The sequence below is a fragment of the Trichechus manatus genome, unplaced genomic scaffold (genome assembly GCF_000243295.1).
Source record: "Trichechus manatus latirostris isolate Lorelei unplaced genomic scaffold, TriManLat1.0 scaffold00100, whole genome shotgun sequence".
NCBI classification, from domain to species: domain Eukaryota; kingdom Metazoa; phylum Chordata; class Mammalia; order Sirenia; family Trichechidae; genus Trichechus; species Trichechus manatus.
In genome coordinates, this window is record NW_004444036.1 from 8,311,756 (window position 1) to 8,335,109 (window position 23,354).

The 23,354-nt window shown below is 39.3% G+C and overlaps 1 protein-coding gene across 1 annotated transcript in view; it reads right to left on the reverse strand.

The window, feature by feature from the left end:
• The window catches only part of APOO (apolipoprotein O), a 57,972-nt gene that overhangs the window by 2,957 nt on the left and 31,661 nt on the right, over positions 1-23,354 (reverse strand). The window contains exons 5-8 of the mRNA XM_004382855.1: positions 22,971-23,066; positions 18,152-18,243; positions 12,392-12,469; positions 294-358 (exon numbers count right to left, since the gene is read on the reverse strand). Of these exons, the coding sequence (XP_004382912.1) occupies positions 323-358; positions 12,392-12,469; positions 18,152-18,243; positions 22,971-23,066 (302 nt within the window). The 3' untranslated portion in view covers positions 294-322. The remainder of the gene's footprint in view (positions 1-293; positions 359-12,391; positions 12,470-18,151; positions 18,244-22,970; positions 23,067-23,354) is intronic.

Consider the following 23,354-nt stretch of genomic DNA (forward strand, 5'->3'; position numbering starts at 1 on the left):
AAAATAAGCCTAAGAAATAATGGCACTTTTCAACTGTTTGAAAAAGACTAGATAAATCCCAACTGTCCAGTTCCAGCTTGTCTAAAAAAATCCAGGTAATTTTCTGGAACAAACACAGTAAAGTCAGTCATGGTACTTAAGCCTAGAAATTAAAGATAAAATAAAATATTATCCCAACCTTTATGTTTCTACAACAACTTGAAACTGCTATAATTAAGTTACAGTAAAGACAAGCCATTTCAAGCTGGCACTAACAATGTTGAAAATAACCATAGAGTTTTCTTGTTCTTTACCTGATTAAATGGTCGGAGCAAGGCGTATTCTACTTATTTCCGGGTGGATTCTTCACATTCCCTGGCTTGTAAAACAAAAGTAAGAGTATTAACGCAGTTTGAAAAGAAATAGTGAAACTTCTCAAAGTGTCCATCCTCAGTATTTGAAAAGAAACATTAAATACTATTATACAAATTTGATGTTGAAGAAATAATGCAAAGTGATCCATTTATCAAAAAACAGAATTACTACGACAAAGAGATGAGAAGGAAGTAAAGTTCCATTAATCCTCACTACACAGCCAATAAACTGATTCTATAAAAAAATCAAATTAATAGTGAAAAGATTTCTTCTTTCCACAAAAGAAGACTTAATACTTCATGTCGCTGTCATTGTTGGAGAAGAATTCCAGCTTTAGACTGAAGTTGTGCACGAGATTTTACACCTATGAGAATGCTTCCTGTAAGTACTCCGCTCCATGTATCACTCACACTAGGCGCCAATTCACAAAACGTTTACTGTGAAAAGAGGTTATAATAAGACCACACCCATTCTGCCTGGCTGTCATCAGGAACATATAATTAGGTCATGTCATCCGTGAGAAGTGATGTGGGAAACTTTCGACTGAAAAGTTCATGTGCTAAACGTTTAAGGCCTTACTTTCTTTCCTATGTGTGTTTAAGACTTTAATCCTGAAAACACATTAGTTAAGACCTGATTTACATCAAAGATCTGAGCTTCCCAGAGATGGCAATCTGAAACACATTAGGCTACAGCTGAGCGGGCAATGAGGCTGAGTCTGTAGTCTAGACTTGGTGCAGGTTTTCCTGGTTGCCTTCTCTCAGAGTTATCCATGGGCAGAGGGGGATGGGGAGTGAGAAAACAGGAACGTGTGACTAAACTTGTGATTTCACAGCATGGTTTCTAGGCAACTTTGGGGCTTACTGGACTGACTGAGAAATGGTCTATTAGTACAGTGATCATACATCCTGAGCCACTGTCCCAGCATAATTAATAGTGCTCCTTTCAAAAGTGTCCTGGTTTGGATGAAAATTATATGATCACTCTATTTTTCTACCACACCCACTTGATGGAGTTCTGGGGAACGTGGCCAAACGTTTTGCTTGGTGGATCATAATCAACACCCAGTTATGCCTGTCACTTTGAACGAAGCTCTACAGGACTCAGTGCCTGTGCAATCTGCCTCCTTCTCCAGAGCCACTTTCCCACTCACACATCACAACACAGCCCCCAGAGATCTTCTTGCTATTGCTTGAACTTGCCAAGCTCCTTCCTGGGACAAGACCTTCACTTGAATTGGTATTATGTTTTTGCTGTGTATATTCTCAACAACAAAAAACTTTTTTAAAAATGTACCCTTTGACCTAGATTGGAGCCCTGGCTGAACAGTGGTTAAAAGCCTGGCTGCTAACCAAAAGGTCAGCAGTTTAAATCTACCAGCCGCTCCTTGGAAACCCTATGGGGCAAGTTCTATTCTATCCTATAGGGTCACTATCAGTTGGAATCGACTCGATGGAAATGGGTTTGGATTGGTTTAAGGGTACGTTAGATAATCACGTCCAAAAATTGGGTCTGGCATAAAAAGTGTTGTCTCTACCTAAATATATTTTAGGTCAGAATTCCCCTAACATAATGCCTGCAAAGTACTTCTAATGATATTTTTATATATTCTACTCTCTATACTCACCAGCATCTCAACCTTAAAAATATAAAATGTTAAATTCGTAAGCTTTTTACCAGGATAAAAAAAAAGTTCACAAGCTTTTGCATCTTTCAGCCACTAAGAAAATGAGCACATAAAAAAACATTCTTTTGATTGAGGAAAACAACTCTGTTGCTAGGAAAATTTTCTTGTTTGGTTACATATCACTCATACTATAACAAAACATGACGGTCAAGTATCTCACTACAGAAATATTGAGTCCATCCACCCTATTAGCAAATCAGACCTCTCTGGCAGAGACTACCGTGATCTCAGAAAAAACAACATCTGACTTCAAAAGGCTGTTCCTGGTTTAGCACAAGCCAGAAATTAATTTTTTTTTACATTTTCAGACAGAGAAACAGTTTTATTAAAATATTTTATAACTCAATCATTCTCTTTCTAATCCAATTTTAAAGTCTATTTGGCTTTGGTTTTTAAATTATTCTCTTACCGCGTTCACAAGCATGAATTACAATTTCTGTTAGCAAAATTGATACAACATTTTTTAAAAATCAAAATGCTGATTTCTAATAGTACACACTGCCATGTGAGTGAGATTTCCAGCCAAACCTCTGAGGTATAGTAGCCCACTGAAATGCTCGAGTACCTCGCCAGTTGAATTATTTTGACCAATTACTTAAATTCTCTAAAATGCAGGTTCTTCATTTACAAAATGGGGTAATAATAGATTGTGCCTCATGGATTCTTCATGAGAATTAAATGAAATAACAGCATGAAGAGCTTAGCACACAGGGCCAAGTTCAAAGCAAGGGCTTGGCCAAGCTCATAGCAAGGGCAATAAAAGTTATTATATACAGAGGAGTACTGGTTGTGCAGTGGTTAAGCTTTCATCTGATAACCAAAAGGTCAGCAGTTCAAACCCACCAGCCGCTCCCTGGGAGAAAGACATGGCAGTCTGCTTCCATAAAGATTACAGCCTTGGAAACCCTATGGAGCAGTTCTATTCTGTCCTTTTGAAATCGACTCGGTGGCAACAGGTTTATCATATACAGCAGGTCTCTCAACTTTTTTGATGAGGAAATAAAAGGTAAGGATAAATGATCTACTAAAGAACCCAGTGAAATTCCAGTTCGCTGTATGTGATTGGCAGAATAATGGCCCCTCAAAGATGTCTGCATTCTAGTCCTGGAACTGTGACTGTGTTACCTTATATGGCAAAGGGGAACTAAGGTTGCTAATCAGCTGACCTTAAAATAGGGAGATTACTCCGGATTATCTGGGTGAGCCCAATGTAATCACATGAGTCCCTCAAGACTAAGAGGGAGACAGAAAAGGAGGTCAAGAGGTGGGACTTGAGAAGGACTCTACCCACTGTTGATGGCTTTGAAGATGGAGGAACAGAGCGATGAGCCAAGGAATGCTGTAGCCTCTAGAAGCTGGGAACGGCCCTCAGCTGACAGTCAACAAGAAAAGGGACCTTGGTCCTACAATAGCAAGGAACTAAATTCTGTCAACAACCTGTATGAGCAGGAAACTGGAGCCTCCAGAAAGGAATGCAGCCCTGCCTACACCTTAATTTAGTACTTGACTTCTGACCTATACAGCACTAAGATAGTAAATTTGTGTTGTTGTAAGCCATTAAGTTTGTGGTAATCTGTTACAGGAGCAATAGGAAATGAAAACACTCTTGACTAAGAGGTGTAAGCCTTATGACTCCATTTTCCATCAGCAGACCTTATCAGGCAGAAAGTGAAAATGGGCAGTGTCACATGAGCAGTGGTTGGGGGCTATCATGTGCTACAGTCTGTCTATTTTATGTGTTCCTCACATGGATAAACTCATTTAATCATCAAAACAGCCCCATGACGCCCTGCCCCATTTCCCAGAGCCCTGAGTAATTTCCGAAGGTTTCAAGGCTAGTAAGTACCCCAGGTCCAGAGTCCACTCTCTTAACCACCATGCCACGTTGAATCCCACCAGCCAATCTTTTCTGATACCAAACGTGTATGACTTTCTAAAGAGAAGGTGGTTGTTTTAAAATTACATAACTTACTTTCAGCCAAAATTGCGTGCTTTCAGAGAGCTCAGGAATTTTGAATAGAGGAAGAGAAAGCAGGGCATGTTTACTCAGGGTGGTGGCTGCTGCTTCCCTTTGTTTTCCTGCTGAGCCAGCAAGTGCCTGAATAAAACTATGAAAAGTTCAGCTTCTGAAGTTCTGCTCAGTTTTCATGTTGGTAACAGGTTTATGTTTTACATATTACATATAGAAGAGATTTTTTTGGTCTACTTTTTATTTTAATATATATATAACAAAACAGTTGCCAATTCAACAATTTTTACTTGCACAATTCAGTGACCTTGATTACACTCATCATGCTGTGCAACCATCACCTCTATCCCTTTCCAAATTATTCTACCACCAGGTTTGTTTCTTTATTTTCCTGTCCTTTAAAGAATTACTCTGATTTTTCTTTTTAGTTATTGTTGACCTTTAACAGTCATTCTACAATTCTTTGATAGTAACTTGTTACATTTTTTTAAAAACCTAGTGAAAAACTAAAACGTGACATTTACTGAGACACACTGCTTTGTACAGCTGATTATAAGATAGCTTTCAAAGAGTCAGCTGTGACCCTGAGGGCTGACATCCACTTCTGGCCTCCATCTCGGATACTCAGACCTTGGGCTGGGACTATTCTGAAAGGGTTTCAGATCAGCAATGAACAACCAATAAGTTTTACTAAGCTCCTCGAGTCAGTGAGAATCATAATGGAAAAGATCAACAAATTCAACTATATTAAAGACTTCTGATCATCAAAAGACACCAAAACTGAAAAGAAAAACCCCAAACTGGGAGAACACATCTGCAAACACACAACCAAAAATATTGTTGTTAGGTGCCATCGTTTTCAATCGCCTCGTATGCTTGTGAAAGCTGGACGATGAATAAGGAAGACCAAAGAAGAATTGACGCCTTTGAATTGTGGTGTTGGAGAAAAATACTGAATATACCATGGACTGTCAAAAGAACAAACAAATCTGCCTTGGAAGAAGTACAACCAGAATGCTCCTTAGAAGCAAGGATGGCGAGACTAACAACGTCTCACATACTTTGGACATGTTATCAGGAGGGATCAATTCCTGGAGAAGGACATCATGCTTGGTAAAGCAGAGGGTCATCGAAAAAGAGGAAGACCCTCAATGAGATGGACTGACACAGTGGCTGCAACAATGGGTTCAAGCATAATGATTGTGAGGATGGCGCAGGACCGGATAGTATTTTGTTATGTTGTACATAGGGTCGCTATGAGTCAGAACCGACTCGACGGCACCTAACAACAACAACAAGGTGCCATCAAGTTGGTTCTGACTCATAGCCACCCTAAGTACAAGAGAATGAAACACTGCCCGGTCCTGCACCATCCTCACAATCATTGCTATGTTTGAGCCCATTGTTGCAGCCAATGTGACAATATTAGCCACTGTGTCAAATATTTGTATCTAGAAAAAAGATAAAGAATCCTTATAAATCAATAAGAAAGATACAAACGACCCATACCAAAAAATGACCAAAAGATATGAACAGGTATTTCAAGAAGAAACCAATAAACATGTGAAAGGATGCTTACCCTCATTCGTAATCAGAGAAACATAATTTAAGCCACAGTGAGAAATTCTCGGAACATCTCGAAATGCCAGATAATGAGAAAACTATCACAGACTGCTTGGGTCATGTCAAAAGGATTCAGAGCCAACTTTTACTACCCAAAAATGGGAAAATTTGAACTTTAATAAGGATAAGAATTACAATGGATTGAAACCCATCCAGTATGTTTAAATCTACAAACTCATGATAATATATTTAAAAAAACTAATTGGTAACCCTCTGAGGATGAGAAGGAACCAATTCATTATTTTGAAAACTGGATAAATAAGCAAAAAAAAAAATCAAGTATTTATCCCATCTTCCCTGTACCAAATATAACTGGATAACTAGTAAATGAGGGGAAGTGGTTCCTTATTAAATCATTCCAGCTATACATGAAAATAAAATGATAGAAGCAGAATATAATTTTTTGCAACCCCAATGAATTAATGGGTCTAGGCATTGAGCATCAAGAGCTGCTAACACCAAAAAGAAACATGAACACCACACTTATGTGCCTTCTAATAAAAGAACACACTACCATCTACAGTCTTGCCAAAGGGATCAAACATGAGTCTAATTAAGCAACCTCTGGACCCAACTGCCAATTTGCAGGAAATACTGAGGACAGAGGAACATGTTAAACTGTACCATAAGTGTACAAACAGCAAAACCCAAACTGTTGGAAACTCTATAGCCAAAGTGCCAGGTTCTTTAACAGATAAATCATAAGGAAAATAAAAGGTGGAAGGGGAACCTGTAGATTTGTGGGGTAAAGATTTACTCTACCTCAAGTAATTTGGCCTTTGTCCTTGGTTCCTGAGAGATAACTCTAAGCCCTTGGGATTTCCTGAGTATTTAAAGTGCCTTTGTTATCTAGACCTCTAGAAAGGGGGGAGGGTTGTGCTGATGGGTGGGAGCTGGCCTGACTTCAGACTATGTAAGGAAGTCAATAAAAGTTCTTGACATGGAAGCTCCATGGACTTCCTGGTTGGTAAAAGACACTGATGCACAAAGGAGGGTAATGCATCCCTTGGGACATGGACACTCCATGCTGGGAACCCTCCCAGACCTAGTCCTATGAGTCTCTTCGTTCGTATCCTTTTTTCTTACAATAAAACTGTAATAGTAACAATAGCACCATCCATGAGTTCTGTGAATTGATCCAGCGAGTTATCGAACCCAAAGGAGTACCGGAAGTCAGCAGATCAGGAGTGAGGGAGCCAGGGGGGAACTCCTGAAGGGTTGGAGGGAAACCCCAAATTTATAGCCAACACGTCAGAAGTGAGGGTGTCATGTGGACTCACTTGCAGCTAGTGTCTGCCTATTTGGCAGCCTGAAGGACGGTGTTCTTTTAACTTGTGAGATCTGGCCTAACTCTGGGTAGCTAGAGTCAGAGAAGTGCTGCGTGGGCAGCTGGTGTTAGAATTGAAAACAGAAGTGGAAAAGTGGGGATCTGTTATGTCCTCATAGTTGAGGAAAGAAAAGTGTGGATTTTGATTTATTTGAGATTATCACATGACTCAAGATAGTTGTTGTTAGGTGCTGATGAGTCGATTTTGACTTATAGTGACCCCATGTGACAGAGTAGAACTGCCCCATAGGGTTTTCTAGGCTATAATCTTTACGGGGGCAGATCACCAGGTCTTTCTCCTGTGGAGCCACGGGGTGGATTTGAACAGCCAACCTTTCAGTTGCAGCCAAGCACTTAACCATTGTGCCACCAGGGCTGCAACTCAAGATTAAAAGAGATTTAAAGGGTATATGAAGTTAAAATTAATGGGCAAGACTAAACTAAAGTGACAGGGATAAGTACTGGGATGATAAAACCATAAAGAAAGACAAGGAAGTGATTGCTATGAAATTCAGGATAGTAATTATTTTGAAGAAAGGGAGAGGACTGTGATAGGGATAGTCTAGAAGGAGAGGCCTCTGGGTGGCTGGCAAAGTTCTATTTTTTGTCCTGGATGATGATTACAAGAATGTTTGCCTTATAATAATTCACTTAGCTATAAAAATTTTTTTTAATTATTTAAGGAAAGCACATTATTGGAGCAACTGGAAAAAAATATTTTTTGGTGTCTATTCAAGTACAGTTTTATTTCAGGACTAATCTATTTAATACTATACTCATTTAAGAGTACATGATTAATACAATTGAAATATTCAGATCACATAGACTTTCCTGGGCACATAGCCTGGAGCCCACACTCTGGCCACACTAGCTTGGGGTCACTACTGTGGTTGGCCTTCCCTTGGGGATATGCAGGGGAAAGCTGCTGGAGAGTTCCACAGGAGGAGTCAGCTTTTTGGTGTCTGAAGATTAGCTTAGTTGGGTAAGAGTCACTGACAGACTGTTCGATGAGGTTCCATTAATTTGGGGCACGGTAGCCTGTTGAGACTGGGTGCTCGCTGCAGAGATAGGAGTGGCTGGGGCTTCCTGTTAATGGGAAATAGGAGTCACTTTAAGTTCTTTGTCAGAGGAATAAAATGATGAAAGATATAGGATGCCAACAACAAATCTTGTGCCTCACATTCTCTGTCTTGGCTTCATAACTAAGGAAATAAGGCATTTATTTGCAAACATAAGCCCATAGGGAAACAGCAAAAATACTTGCATTTTTTTCCATTTTTTTAGAAAAGAGGGGATGCAGATTTAAACAGTGAAATATCACTTGAGTAAAACACATCTGCACTCCCACTGTTCTCCTTAGGCATTCCATGAGAGAAATGGATGTTTCCCCATTTTTAGAGGCCCAGCATCCGAGCTGTCTTCCTATGAAGTTTCTGAATCCCCTCAGTTGAGGCTTGGTGGGATGCACAGCCTAGCCCTCACCACAGAAGCCAAAAAGGCCAGACTTATTTCCCAGCCTCCCTTGCAGCTAGGCCAGGAGCCCATGACTTAGGCTTGGCTAACTGGATGCCCCCAGATAGAGACTCCGAGAAACAGGGCCAGGGAGAAGTCATCTTAGGGGTAGCCGCAGCACTGACTGTCCACAGTAGCAGGCGGTAATTAGTATTCATGGTGGTTGTGTCGGCATTTTCATGGGGCTGTTAGAGTGGTGTGCTCTTGGCTCTCGTTCTTTGTTTTTAATTGTACTTTAGATGAAGGTCTACAGAGCAAACTAGTTTCTTATTAAACACTTAATATACATATTGTTTTGTGACATTGGTTGCTAACCCCACAACATGTCAACACTATCCCCTGCTCAACCTTGGGTTCCTCATTACCAGCTGTCCTGTTGCAACTGGAAAATTTGAATACGGAACATGTATTACATAATATTTATGTAAAAAATGAAATGTTAACTTTCCTGAGTATGATAATTTTATTGTGATTACATAAAAGAATGACTTTGTTCTTAGGAAATAGAAACTGAATTAGATATGGGTGGAAAGTGCAATATTTGCAACTAGTTCTCAGATGGTTCAGAAAAAAAAATACGTGTGTGAGCACAGATAAGTAAAGAGAGAAATAAAGCAAATGTAGCAAAATGTTAGTGAATCCAGTGAAGGGTATACTCATTGTTTCATTCCTGCAAGTTTGAAATTTTTTCTAAATAAAAATTAGGAGAAAAATCAACTCCCCATACACACAACCCCCACAATGAAAAACTATTTTAAAGCCACCAGACTGGCAAAAATGGAAAAGTCTAATAATACCAAGTTTTTCCCTGAGAGAATAAATTGGAACAACCACTTTGGAAAATTATTTGGCATCATCTAGTAAAACTAATGATATACAGACCCTATGAACCAGGAATCCCAGCCTTCAGAAACTCCTCACAAACCATGACGCATGTACAAAAATGTTCACAGCTGTGTGTTAACAGCAATATACTGAAAACCACCCAATTATCCATCAACATGGGTATTTTCCCAGAAAGAAATATTCTACACCAATGAAAACGAGCAAACTACAGGCATATATAGGCCATAAATATAATGCTAAGGAAACAAGTTGCAAAATAATACACATAATATAATAAGACTCCATTTATGTAAACTTTGTATATTTATTTATATTATAAAGGCAAAAAACAGGCAAGCTCAATTACAGTTAAACTAAAAAGAAAAGTTTAAAGAAAAGCAAGGGAATGAAAACCACAAAATTCCAGAGAGTAGTTCCCTCTGAGGGCATGAAGGATCACATGGAGAACTCTGAAGGCACTGGTAATCTCCAGTTTTTAAAGGTGGATGGCTGATAAACGTATGGTCATTATAGTGTTGGATTTAAAAAATGCATACATGTATATTCTTTTTTTAAAAAAAAAAAAAACAAACCTTAGAGCACACTCTGATGACAATATTTCCACACACGTCTCTTCTCTTCACTATTTGAGCAAAGAGTTCATTTTGGCTGAAGCAGATAAATTGCTCTTAAGTAACCAACGATGACAGAACTGAACGAACACCTCAGCCAAACATTATTGGTAGAAGACTCAGTGCAAATATTTAGAATTAATTCCTAAAAGGGAGAAGGAAGGTGGCAGAGCAGCAAAATGCCAGAGGTTGTTTAGAGCCTCAGGGGAAAGAATGTAATTGAGAACTGAGCCATTATTCATACCATTTAAATTTTCAGCTCTTACTGTAAACACAACTTCCACAAACCTCTTTAACTATTTACAACCAAAGGCATGACTATTCCTGTTACATCATTATGGTACAAACAACTCTGAATTAGACTGTACGTAACTGAGACTGGTAACTAAAGCTTGACTTGAAAATCAATTTCTAAACAAGCTAGCAAACAAAAAATCTTCGTGAAGTGCCTGCCAATTCCCTTTAAAGAAACAGGCTCTCTTCTTTATCTAAAAAAATCTTAATTTTTCTGTGTCTTTCTGATAGCACTTACCATGTTTTGTTTTGTATTTTGGTTGTGCACTTTCGTCATCTCCCTTACTAGATTATGAATTATTTGATATACCATAAATAAAATATACTCAGCTCCAGGGCCCCAAAAGGTTACTGATACAGGGTAGCTTAAATCTTTGCTCTCATTAAAAAACAAACAAAAAACAAAACCTGAAGCCCACAAAATCCAACAAGGGAGGAAAAAAAAAAACAATAAAAACCAATGGCACCTTACTATCAAACAATTCCTGAAATCGAAGTATATCTAATCTTGAATTAATAAGGCCTTCTGATATTTTGTATTTAAAACCGATGCTAAATGTTTAAGTAGTTAACATCTATTACCATCTATTGAGAAAAGAAAGCTGACAGGAAAACTACGTCCTGAGAGTAAACAAACAGAACACTTCAAATTCTCAATAACTCTTAAGAGGGCAAGGGCATAGAAGTATTTCTGGACAAAGAAATGCCAACCAACTACAAGCTAATTAGAAATCTTCACCACCCTACTCCCTGAAGTCTCATATATAAATTTGAGTAGTTTTAATATCTAGTGTTTTCAAATTACCACAAAACGTTGGCCTGTTTAATTTGCATTCCTATCACAGTCCAGTTGCTTCTGCACTGGACTCAATTCTCAGAGCAGTTACAGAAAGCTGTTTTCAAGAGAGAGGTTTCTTTGGCTTTGGCGTGCATCTGTCACAACACGCTGAGCACTCAGAGTGGAGGCCGCCGACCTAGTCTCACTTTCCACGTTTCTTTCTAGGGCAGTGTATAGTTTTCCTGACATTTATTTCCTTTCCCACATAAAATTCAGTGTGGACTTGTTAAGGAATTTTTTAAACAGGAAAGAAAGCTTCCAAAGAAAATGTCAGTGAAATATATAAAAAAAAAAATCTATGAGTGTTTATTCTATAAAAGGGATTGCCAAAGGACACTTGATATTGATATAGAACTTCCTACTCAAAAACTAGTTTAAACAGCCTCAACAGACTAATTCCTTTAGAAATCACCCATATAAAAATTAGTCTTAAGATCTTCATGGAAGATTATTTATGTAAACAATGAGGAGGGCCTATGATTTATTTGATAATGGTACTTCCAAATTCCATTTCAAAATTCTGGATTTTAATTTTGAGACAGTTATATTTTTTTAAAAGAGTATTTTCATCTGAAATAATTTAAAGTTAAAATGAACTTCCTTTAATCTATAATGTAAAAGGTATCTGTTAATATAAACCAAATTCTTCCTTAGCTGGGTGTATACCCACTGAGTGCTTAGAGGAGATGTGACGCCTTGTTCTACACCCATTCTTCCTTATTAAAGAAGGAAAGAATGTTCCAGAAAATGAGCAACATTTTAATCAGCTATGTGGCTGCTAGAAGAGATGAAAGATGACATTCCCTTACAATTACACAACCTCCTCTCTGCTGCTCATCCACCAGACAACACAGGAAGGTGGCCTGTGGCTGGTGGCTGGTCCCCAACACACCAAGACTCATGCCCATAGCTGGGCTGAGAAGGCTAGGGAATGCATAGATACAGCACTGCTAAAGAAAAGAACTGAGCTTATGACAAATGGAAGGGGTCTCAATTATTTGTCTTTTACCTGGAAGCATACTTTTTTGCCTTTGAATTCAGTTTTTATAAAACTATACTTTGAACAGATTATAAATACAATAGAGAGGAAATTATGGTCTAAGGCTGTGGTGGAATGCATTTTGTGATCACTTATTTAATCCTGCTGATAATCAAATGCTCAGAAGTTCTACCACTTGTCCAGTAAAGGTCACCAGAAAATGTGAACTAAAGGCGTAATTAAAAACAAACAAAAAGCAAGACAAAATAAACAACAGCAAGTACTTTACAAAACCCTAGGGAAACCACACATTTAAATCAAAAGGAAGATGATAAAAAAGATGCTTCTCACCTTTTGAAAGTTTCTCCACAGATCTTCTACGACTATGTATCCTCGCAAACCCCAGTCATATAGTATTTCCCCGCTGGCCTTGAAACAAAATATAAAAGATCAATTGCTATTCCATATACGAATGGCAAGGAAAAGAATTTTGTTTTCTTTTTTCCTGTTTCCAAAAATTCTGTATTTAACTAGATAACTAATGCAGTAAGTCTTGGGACATACGCATTAAAACTGTGCAACATAAGCAAATAAAAAATAATAAGTCTGATTGTTTATAGTTATATTTTAAAATAATTTGCTATAAATTGCAGGTATATATCCCAAACTTTCAAAATTTCAATTAAAAAAAATGTAGGTGATCATTGCTAATGGAAGAAAATCAGACACATAAGACTTCTACCTGTCACATCTAGTATCCTGTCTTGCACACAACAGTCAAATCAATTCACATTTGCTAAGGTGAAAATCAATCATTCATTTTAGGGGCTTAAATAAAAAACAGGTGAATCCAATGAATATGTTCCCTGTTTTCACTTTGAGAACTACTGGTCTAGCTTTACAGTGTTCTACCTACTTGCCAAAATACCACCAGTAACCTCCTGTGGGACCCTCCCTCACTGTGCTGGGGAAGAATCAGCCAGAGGTAAGATGAAAAGCAGCACTGAGACCACCAAGGGAGGAGATAAATAATTAACTGTGCCAAGGGCTGCAGACAAAATGAAGGCTACGAGGATGAAGGGCTGTCACACCTGGAATCAGCCAAGGTGACCACAGCAACAACACTTTCAGTAGAGTAGTGGACATTATAGACTGTATCTAGCTGGAGAGAATGGGAGGTGAGGAAGTAAAGATGCTGAATAGAAGTATGCTCCCAAAAGGAAGGTAAAAGAGCTGAAAGCTTAAGGGGAGCCAGGATCAAGAGAAGGACTTTCTGGAATACGGAGGCTTGAGTATGTTTGTAGGTTAAGAGGGAAGAGATGATGCAACGTAAGAGATTAAAGATGCAAAAGAGTGATGGTACTTGATGAAGCAAAACTCTGTAAGAGGTAGGTAGAAGGAACAGAATGATCATCACAGATGGAAAGGATGACCTTAGGAAAGCTACTCCATGGAGATAGAGGGAAAGAAGGACAGTACATTACAAAAACAACTTCAACAATACAATGATTTTTCTTTAAACAAGTTAAAGAGTTTAGAATTCCTAGAATATCCTCCAAAAACCCATTGCCATCAAGTCGATTCCGACTCATAGCGACCCTATAGGACAGAGTAGAACTATTCCACAGGGTTTTCAAGAAGCAGCTGGTGGATTTGAACTGCCGACCTTTTGGTTAGTAGCCATAGCTCACCGCAGCGCTTAACCACTGTGCCACCAGGGCTCCTAGAACACCCTAGAGGATAGTAATATCACTTTCCTTTGATATTATCTGTAACTATTTGCCAAATGTTAACAGTACCTCCATGGTTAGAATATAATCTCATCTCCTCAATGGATTACTTGCTGCAAATTAACAAACTCCATCTAAGTCACTGCCTTTATTATATCTAGTTTTCTCTAGTAACTTATTTAAGAACTTAACACTATATATTGAGAACTGAGATTGAAGTCCAACCTACTTCTTCTCAAGGTGGAAAAAAAAATCTGAGTCTAATTCATTCATTATAACTGAACATGTCCTTAGTGAAATTAACTAACATATATTGTTAAACACAAGTCATTGAAGTGTCTTCTTGAATGGGGAGATTACATTGTTTGGAAGCAGAATATACCAAGGCAAAGATGATGGTGGATGTTAAGAACAAAGGACAGAAATAGCAGGGAAGTATGAAAACATTTCTAAAAAAAATTTATTTTCATTTTCTGTGCCCAAGAACGCTTAGTATTAATTTCCAAAATTGGCAAAGCTCAGTTTGAAGAGTTATATAAATATGTGAGAAATACTGCACTTTTCTACTGTCATTCTTGTACTCCAGTTTTACTGAAAAAAAATCACACGCTTAAAAAGACTAAGGAAAATCTTTCTGCCATAAGAATCAGTAAATTATATAAATGTAAATAACCAAGTTTTTAAGAGGCAGTAAATCACCTCAAAGTTTTTATTTTGTTCCTTAAAAGAAATACTCTACTCAGACTAAAAATATTTCAGGAAACCTGTGCAATTTCAATTTACGACATGACTAGAGCCAGCAGACCTACCGACCTTGTAACATCCTCTAGACCAGAGATGAATAAAAACACAACTCTGCCTTTTGGAATGAAAAATCAGAGAAAACAAAAGAATTACATGTCAAAAATTATTCCAAAAGAAGATTAACAAGTCAAACGGAGAATACAAAAAAGAAACTGTGAAAGTTAAACTAAAAACTGTCATGAGAGTCAAGCCACGAAAAATATCCATAGGATTAGTACAAGGGGACAGTCACTCATTCAAACCATTTTTATTGCGCGTTGGTTATGGGCCCAGCATGGTGCTTGGTATTGGGCACACGCCAATAAGCAGAAGACAAGAGTCTTTGGCCTCATGGAGGTCACACACTAGTGCAGGAGGCTGCCAGTGATCAAGTAACAAGTATATAACTGCAACCTGGTAATGGGATGACCAGATGGAAAATAACAGGGTGTTCGGGAAGCCCTCTCCGGGGAGGTGTCACCGAAGCTGAGGCCTGAAGTTAAGAAAGGAGCAGCTACGTATAGAGACCACAGTTTATTAGTGGTTACCAGGAGCAGGAGGGAGGGAGGTAAGAGGGCTTATTGCTTATGAAGCACTGAGTTTTGATTTATGGTGATGGAAAAACTGCATTAAGGGTAGGGTTGCACAGCCAGTTAATGTAATTGTTGTAAGCTGTATACCTATAAAAATGCTGAACTGGCAAAAGTTGTGTGATAGATATATTTACAACAACAACAACAAAAGAGTAGCTGCTGAGGTTGCTTATGTACAACCAAACACCTCATGGGATTTGGTTCCCTGGTTTTGAGGTTCAGGGTCATGGTTTCATGGGACATCCCAGAAACTGGCCTAATAACGTGTTTAGTGCTACTGTTCCACCTCACAGTTCGTTGTGTAGTGCCTGGGGTCTTAAGAACTTGCAAGCAGCCATCCAGGGCACAATAATTGGTCTCTATTCACCTGGAGAAACAGAGGAAGAAGGAAAAGCCAGGAATAGGAGGATGTGGGATGTGTGGCTAATTGCCTCCATGAACAACTGCCTCCTTAGCCATGAGTCCAGAAGAACTGGATGGTGCCTGGCTACCATTAATGAACATTTTGATCAAAGATTTTATAGCAGAATCCTGATCAAAAGGGGGATAACGTAGAACAGAATTTCAAATTCTCATGGACTCTAGACTTTCTGGAGCCACGGAGGGTGGATAAAACCCTTAAACTATTGCCCTGAGATAATCTTTAAATATTAAATAAAAAATATCCCATTAAGTCTTCCCTTTTTTTCCCATAAAAAATTTATACATACATTGTTATGTGACTCTAATTGCTCTCCTCACACTGTGACAGCACACTCCTCCTTTCCACCTGATTCCCCATGTCCATTCAACCAGCTCCTAACCCTCTCCGCCTTCCCATCTCACCTCCGGACCGAAGCTGCCCATTTAGTCTCTTGTATCTACTTGAGCTAAGAGGCACACTCCTCATGAGTATCACTTTATATCCCACAGTCCAGTCCAATCCCTGTATGAAGAGTTGGCCTTGAAAATTGTTTTAGTTCTGGGCTGATAGAGAATCCAGGGGCCATGCTTTCCGGGGTTTCTTCAGTCTCAGTCAGACCATTAAGTCTGGTCTTCTTACTAGAATTTCAGTTCTGCACCCCACCTTTCTCCTGCTCCATCTGGGACTCTGCTGTGTTCCCTGTCAGGGCGGTCATTGGTGGTAGCTGGGCACCATCTAGTTCTTCTGGTCTCAGGCTGATGAAGTCTCTGGCTTATGTGGCCCTTTCTGTCTCTTGGGCTAATACTTTCCTCATGTCTTTGGTGTTCTTCATTCTCCTTTACTCTAGGTGGTTGGGACAAATTGATGCATCTGAGATGGCCGCTTGCAAGCTTTTAAGACCCCAGATGCCACTCACCAAAGTAGAATGCAGAACATTTTCTTCATAAGCTTTGTTATGCCAGTTGACCCAGATGTCCCCTGAAAGCATGGTCCCCACACCCCACCCCTGCGACTCTGTCCCTCAAAGTGTTTGACTGTATTCAGGAAACTTCTTAGCTTTGGTTTACTCTAGTTGTGCTGACTTCCCCTGTAGTGTGTGCTGTCCTTCCCTTCATCCAAGGTAATTCTTATCTACTATCTAGTTAGCAAATAACCCTCACCCTCCCTCCCCACCCTCATAACCATCAAAGAATGTTTTCTTCTGTGTTTAAACCACTTCTTGAGTTCTTATAATAGTGGTCTTATACCATATTTGTCCTTCTGTGACTGACTAAATTCACTCAGCATAATGACCTCCAGCTTCCTCCATGTTATGAGATGTTTCATGGCTTCATCGTTGTTCTTTATTGTTGCATAGTATTCCACTGTGTGGATATACCATAATTTGTTTATCCATTTGTCTGTTGATGGGCACCTAGGTTGTTTCCATTTTTTGCTCTTGTGAACAGTGCTGCGATGAACACGGGTGTGCATATATCTATTCGTTTGACGGCTCTTATTTCTCTAGGATATATTCCAAGGAGTGGGATAGCTGGATCATATGGTACTTCTATTTCTAGCTTTTTAAGGAAGCGTCAAATCGATTTCCAAAGTCGTTGTACCATTTTATATTCCCACCCACAGTGTATAAGTGTTCCAGTCTCTTCACAACCTCTCCAGCATTTATTATTTTGTGTTTTTTGGATTAATGCTAGTCTTACTGGGGTGAGATGATATCTCATTGTAGTTTTGATTTGCATTTCTCTAATGACTAATGATCATGAGCACTTCCCTTAAAGTCTTCTTAAAACCAAACAATAGTTTAGCTTATCTAGTAAAGAATGTCTGCCTTGACCATTATGCTCCTTTAAGAATCTCTCTAAGGGATCAAACTAATAAGAGAAGCTCAAAAGAGCAGATAGGAAACCTAGGGGGCACTGAGTTTACGTTAATGGGGGAGGAACATCTCAGAAAAGGAGGGTGAGAATGGTCGCACGACTCAAAGAATGTAATCAATGCCACTGAATTGTACATGTAGAAATTGTTGAATTGGTGGTATGTTTTGCTGTGTATATTCTTAACAAGAACAACAAAAACAAATAAATTATTATAAAAGAAACAAAGAAAGGAGCAGCCAACTGAGAGCCCTAAGAAGGGCGCTTCCAGCAGAGGAGCCTGCATGCCTCAGAGTCCCTGGCAGGGAAAAACAAGCTGGTGCCAGGACCAGAGAGAAGGCTCGGAAGGCCAGAGCCCAGTCTGTGCACACAACTCCAGGAAGAGAAGGTTGTGACCAGATGTGCCCAAACTGAGAATGACCATAAAGTAGCAGCTCTGAAATTTGAGTCTCCATATTTCCATATAAATATGCAAACTAATTTTAATTTTCCTTGATTAGTATTCAAATTAGCATATATTCTCTGAACACTGACATTACTGGAAGGAGGGTGGGAACTAAGGTACACAGCAGAGAAAAACAGATTTAATCGCTGTAGTCCACCTATATGTGCAAATTAATTTTAGTCTGGTGTCGTAAAAACTGTAAAATAAAATGAAAATTAAGCAGTAAATCCATACATACACAAATAAGAATGTGGGTCAACCTAGCTTACTGGGTCTAACTTACCTGGGCAAAGCTGATGGCTTGTTGTGGATAATAGACAGAGGCAGCGAATCCCATGAAACCAGGTGGATATATCAACTTCTTTATTTTTGAACCTATTAAATAAAAGGTCACAGTTACAATCAGATGATTCATTAACCTTACCATCACAATTCACCCTGTACATTTAATACTGAATAAGACTTCTTTGGTTCTAATTCACAGAGAACACGACTAACAATATGATGCTTAACAAAAATAAGCACCATGCTTTAACAGCTTTACTGAGGTATAATTCACACACCACATAATTTATCCATTTAAAATTTACAATTCCATGGCTTTAGCATATTCACAGAGTTGTGCAACAATTATGACAAGCAATTTTAGAATACTGTATCATCCCCAAAAGAAATCCCCTACCCCTTAGCCATCACCCTTCAATCCCCTACCCTACCCCCAGCCCTAGGTAACCATTAATCTACTTTTCTCTATTGATCTGCCTACTCTGTACATTTCATATAAATGGAATCATACAATATGTGGTCCTTTGTGACTGGCTTCATTCACTCAGTACAATGTTTTCAAGAGACCCACCATTTCTAAGAGAGCAGAAAACACACTGCTCTGAAAAAGAAACATTATCTTCGTTTCTACGGTTTATGTTCTTTCAGGGCTTCCTATTTAAATACTAAACACAAGTGTTTCTCTCCTCTCCCTGAGACCCCATTAAAATAACAGTAAGAGAATAAAATATAGATAATCAATCCACAAGGAAGAGAAAACGTGTGGAGAGGCCACTGGCAGATAAAGTGTCAATCAATTTTCAGAAAACAGAAAGTGGATGGAAACAAGAGGAGACGCAGCCTCGAAGTCTTGAGGAGGGAGCAGATCTGCTCCAGGCAGCCTCAGGGAGTCTCCAGACAAGGGGACAAATGTTAAGTTCTGTACATGAACCAGCTCCCCCATCCCATTCCAGTGCAAAACTGCCCGTGGTCAGACAGCTACTCCCAAGTCAAAAAAAAACAAAACAAAACAGGGGGGGGAAGGGGGAAAGGGGGTGACAGGAGGTATCTCCAAAGAAATGCCATGAATTTTCTGCTGGGAACCAAGAGAGCTGGGGGTGGGTGTGTGTGTGCACGCGTGGGTGCGCGTGTGTGTGTGTGTGCGTGTGTGTGTGTGTGTATTAGTGCCCTCCTCACGTGGCACTGGGTGTGGGCACCCCCCATATAAGGTCAGTTCCCGTCCAGCTCACCATGAGACAGAGCCTGCCTGTCAGCAAGCTCCACCATGCACAGGAAGTTCTTACTCAACTGCCACATTCTTAACCGTTATTGGAAACATAAAAGAGAGAGAGCAAGACAAGCAAGCAGGAAAAAAAATGACCTTATAGGAAATTGGAAGACAGCTACCCGGCCAACCAACTGGAAGAGATCCAAATTTATGCCTATTCCCAAGAAAGACGATCCAACCGAATGCAGAAATTATCTAATAATATCATTAATATAACACGCAACTAAAATTTTGCTGAAGATCATTCAAAAGCGGCTGCAGTAGTATGTCGACAGGGAAATGCCAGAAATTCAGGCCGGATTCAGAAGAGGATGTGGAACCAGGGATAACATTGCTGATGTCAGGTGGATCCTGGCTGAAAGCATAGAACACCAGAAAGATATTTACCTGTGTTTTCTTGACTATGCAAAGGCATTCGACTGTGTGGAACATAACAAATTATGGATAACACTGCAAAGAATGGGAATTCCAGAACACTTAATTGTGCTCATGTGGAACCTGTACAGGGATCAAGAGGCAGTTGTTCAAACAGAACAAGGGGATACTACATGGTTTAAAGTCAGGAAAGGTGTGCGTCAGGGTTGCATTCTTTCACCATACCTATTCAATCTGTATGCTGAGGAAATAATCCGAGAAGCTGGACTATATGAAGAAGAACGGGGCATCAGGATTGGAGGAAGACTCATTAACAACCTGTGATATGCAGATGACACAACCTTGCTTGCTGAAAGTGAAGAGGACTTGAAGCACTTCCTGATGAATCAAAGACTACAGTCTCCAGTATGGATTACACCTCAACATAAAGAAAACAAAAATCCTCGCAAGTGGACCAATAAGCAATATCATGATAAACAGAGAAAAGACTGAAGTTGTCAAGGATTTCATTTTACTTGGATCCACAATCAACACCCATGGAAGCAGCAGGCAAGAAATCAAAAGACGCATTGCATTGGGCAAATCCGCTGCAAAAGACCTCTTTTAAAGTGTTGAAAAGCAAAGATAACACCTTGAAGACTAAGGTGCGCCTAACCCGAGCCATGGTATTTTCAATTGCATCATATGCATGCGAAAGCTGGACAATGAATAAAGAAGACCGAAGAAGAATTGATGCCTTTGAATCGTGGTGTTGGCAAAGAATATTGAATATACCATGGACTGCCAAAACAATGAATAAATCTGTCTTGGAAGAAGTACAACCAGAACGCTCCTTAGAAGCAAGGACGGCGAGACTACGTCTTACATACTTTGAACGTGTTGTCAGAAGGGATCAGTCCCTGGAGAAGGACATCAAGCTTGGTAAAGTAGAAAGCCAGAAAGAGGAAGATCCTCAATGAGATGGACTGACACAGTGGTTGCAACAATGGGCTCAAGCACAACAACGATTGTGAGCATGGCACAGGACCGGGCAGTGTTTTGTTCTGTGGTACATAGGGTCGCTATGAGTCAGAACCGACTCAATGGCACCTAACAACAACAATGACAACACAGGAAATATAATTTAAAAACAAAACTAAAGTTGTTATTAAGTATCATCAAATAAATTCAAGAAGCTACTACATTAACAAAAAAAGAATTCTATGAAAAAGGAACATTCAGAGAACAAAGACTTCTTGGAAATGATCAAAGTAAAAAAACTCAAAAGTGATATAATAAGATAATCGAGAAAATACAAGAGACAAATAGAGAGTCAATTTAGACGGCCCAATCACTAGTTAATATGAGTTCAGAAAGGAAACAGAATGCGAGTGAATTTTCAAAGAAATCCAAGATATCTTCCTAGAGTTGAAGGCTGCAAGCCATTACCATGCCCAATCAATGCACGAAAAGATCTGGATCTAGTCATAGCACCATGGAAATTCAGAACACGAAAGATTCAGAGAAGATCCTCAAAATTTCCAAGAAGAAAGCAAAATGGATCACTTAAAAAGGAATAAGCATCAGACTGGCTACCAACTCTCACATCTGTAACACCAGATGCCAGAAGACATGGCCTTTGAAGTTTTGATGGAAAACAAATTCTATACCCAACCAAATAAATTATCACTTGGTATGAGGGCAGAAAGTAATTTCCAGACATGCAAGGACTTAAAAAGTTTACCTCCAACATATCCTTTTTTGAAAGTTACTTAAGCCCATACTTCAACAACACAGCAGAGTAAACCAAGGAGAAAACATGGAACCCAGAGAAGGGGCTCATCCTCACGACAGCATGAAGAAGACAAGACCCAAGGCAACAGCTGTTGTCCCATAGGGGACCATTTACCTGGAGGAACCTTCAAACCACTCAGGTCACCCATAAATATACCTACCATTCCACTCAACTTGCTTAATGAACCCTTAGGATACTGTTCATCTCAGGCCCTTTTACACCCAGCACCCAGGGGATAAGCCCTGTTGTTGAGAGTGTGAGAGTGTGAGTGTGTGAATGTGAGTGTCTGTGTGTGTGTGTGTGTGTTTTATGTTTCTGAAAAAGAATTAAGGTTTTAAACTATTTTAATATTACCATGTCCTCCCCAGAAAAAAGAAAAAGGAGGAACAAACAAACAAACACAAAGGAATAGGACCCACAGTAGTGGGTATCTTCATGCTGCTGATCTGCCCAGGAGAGCACAGTCCCCATTCCTTCTCAAGCTGGTCACACTAGTGGACGTGCAGAGGACAAACTCTCGACAGTACAGAAATGTACACAAGCCACGGGGAGCTTTCCTTGGGCCTGCAAGACACCCCCACCTGCTCTAGCTGTGGAGAGGGGAGGGGGAAGCTCATTTCTATTTGTTCTTTTCCACATTCCTGTCTCCCTAACAGCCAAAATTCCAACGCCCTGGCCTTGGGATCTTCGGAAATTCCAAACACTATCTAAATAAGACAGGAATACTTTTTTGAACAACTTTGCAGAAAAGAGGGAAAACTCTGGGGAAAAAAAGTTCAGCTATGTTTCAAGCTGATTACTAAAAAGGAACTCTAATTTTTACATATTCTGCACAAGATGGGAGGAGGGCACAGAAACTATTACATGAGCTCATTCCACAGATTTGGGGAGTGGCACCAGCTGCACTTTTCCAGATTCTGAAATAATAGTTAATGCATGTATACAAAAGATTTTTTAAATGGAAGGAATGGCTACCAAACTATTCTCTGTTTATCTTTTATGGGGGGCTGATTATAGGGTTCATAGACTTTTTATATTAGGAATTTTTGTAATGTCTGAATGAAATAGTGATACATGCTACAACATGGATGAACCACAAAAACCATTACACTGAATGAAAAGAGGCCAGACATAAAACACTACGTACTTTATGATTCCGTTTATATCACAACCTAGAAAAGGCAAACCTATAGGGAGAGAAAATAGATTAATGGTTTGCAGGAGCGAGGGGTGGGACAAGGGGACTAACTAAAAGAGGCACAATGGAACTTTTTGGGGTGATGGAATAGTTCTGTATCTTGAGTGTGGTGATCATTACATGACTATATGAATGTTATTTAATGTAAATTATACCTAAATAAACTTAACCATTAAAAACTAAAAATGCAAAATTGTACCTACCTCTAGCAAAAAGGAGTCCAACAAGGCCAGCAAAACCAATAACACCAAGTCTTGGGAAAAATCCAGGAGGTGCATTTTGGAGATATTCATAGTTGTCTACAATAGAATTAGACCAGGAAACAGTTCTATAAATTGTTCATTAAAAAAATGAAACATGGTAAAATCATTTTGGAAAACAATATGGCCTTTCCTTAAAAAGCTAGAAATAGAAATACCATTTGATCCAGCAATCCCACTCCTAGGAATATATATCCTAGAGAAATAAGAGTCGTCACTCGAATAGACATATGCACACCTATGTTCATGGCAGCATCGTTCACAATAGCAGAACGATGGGAACAACCTAGATGCCCATCAACAGATGAATGGATAAACAAACTATGG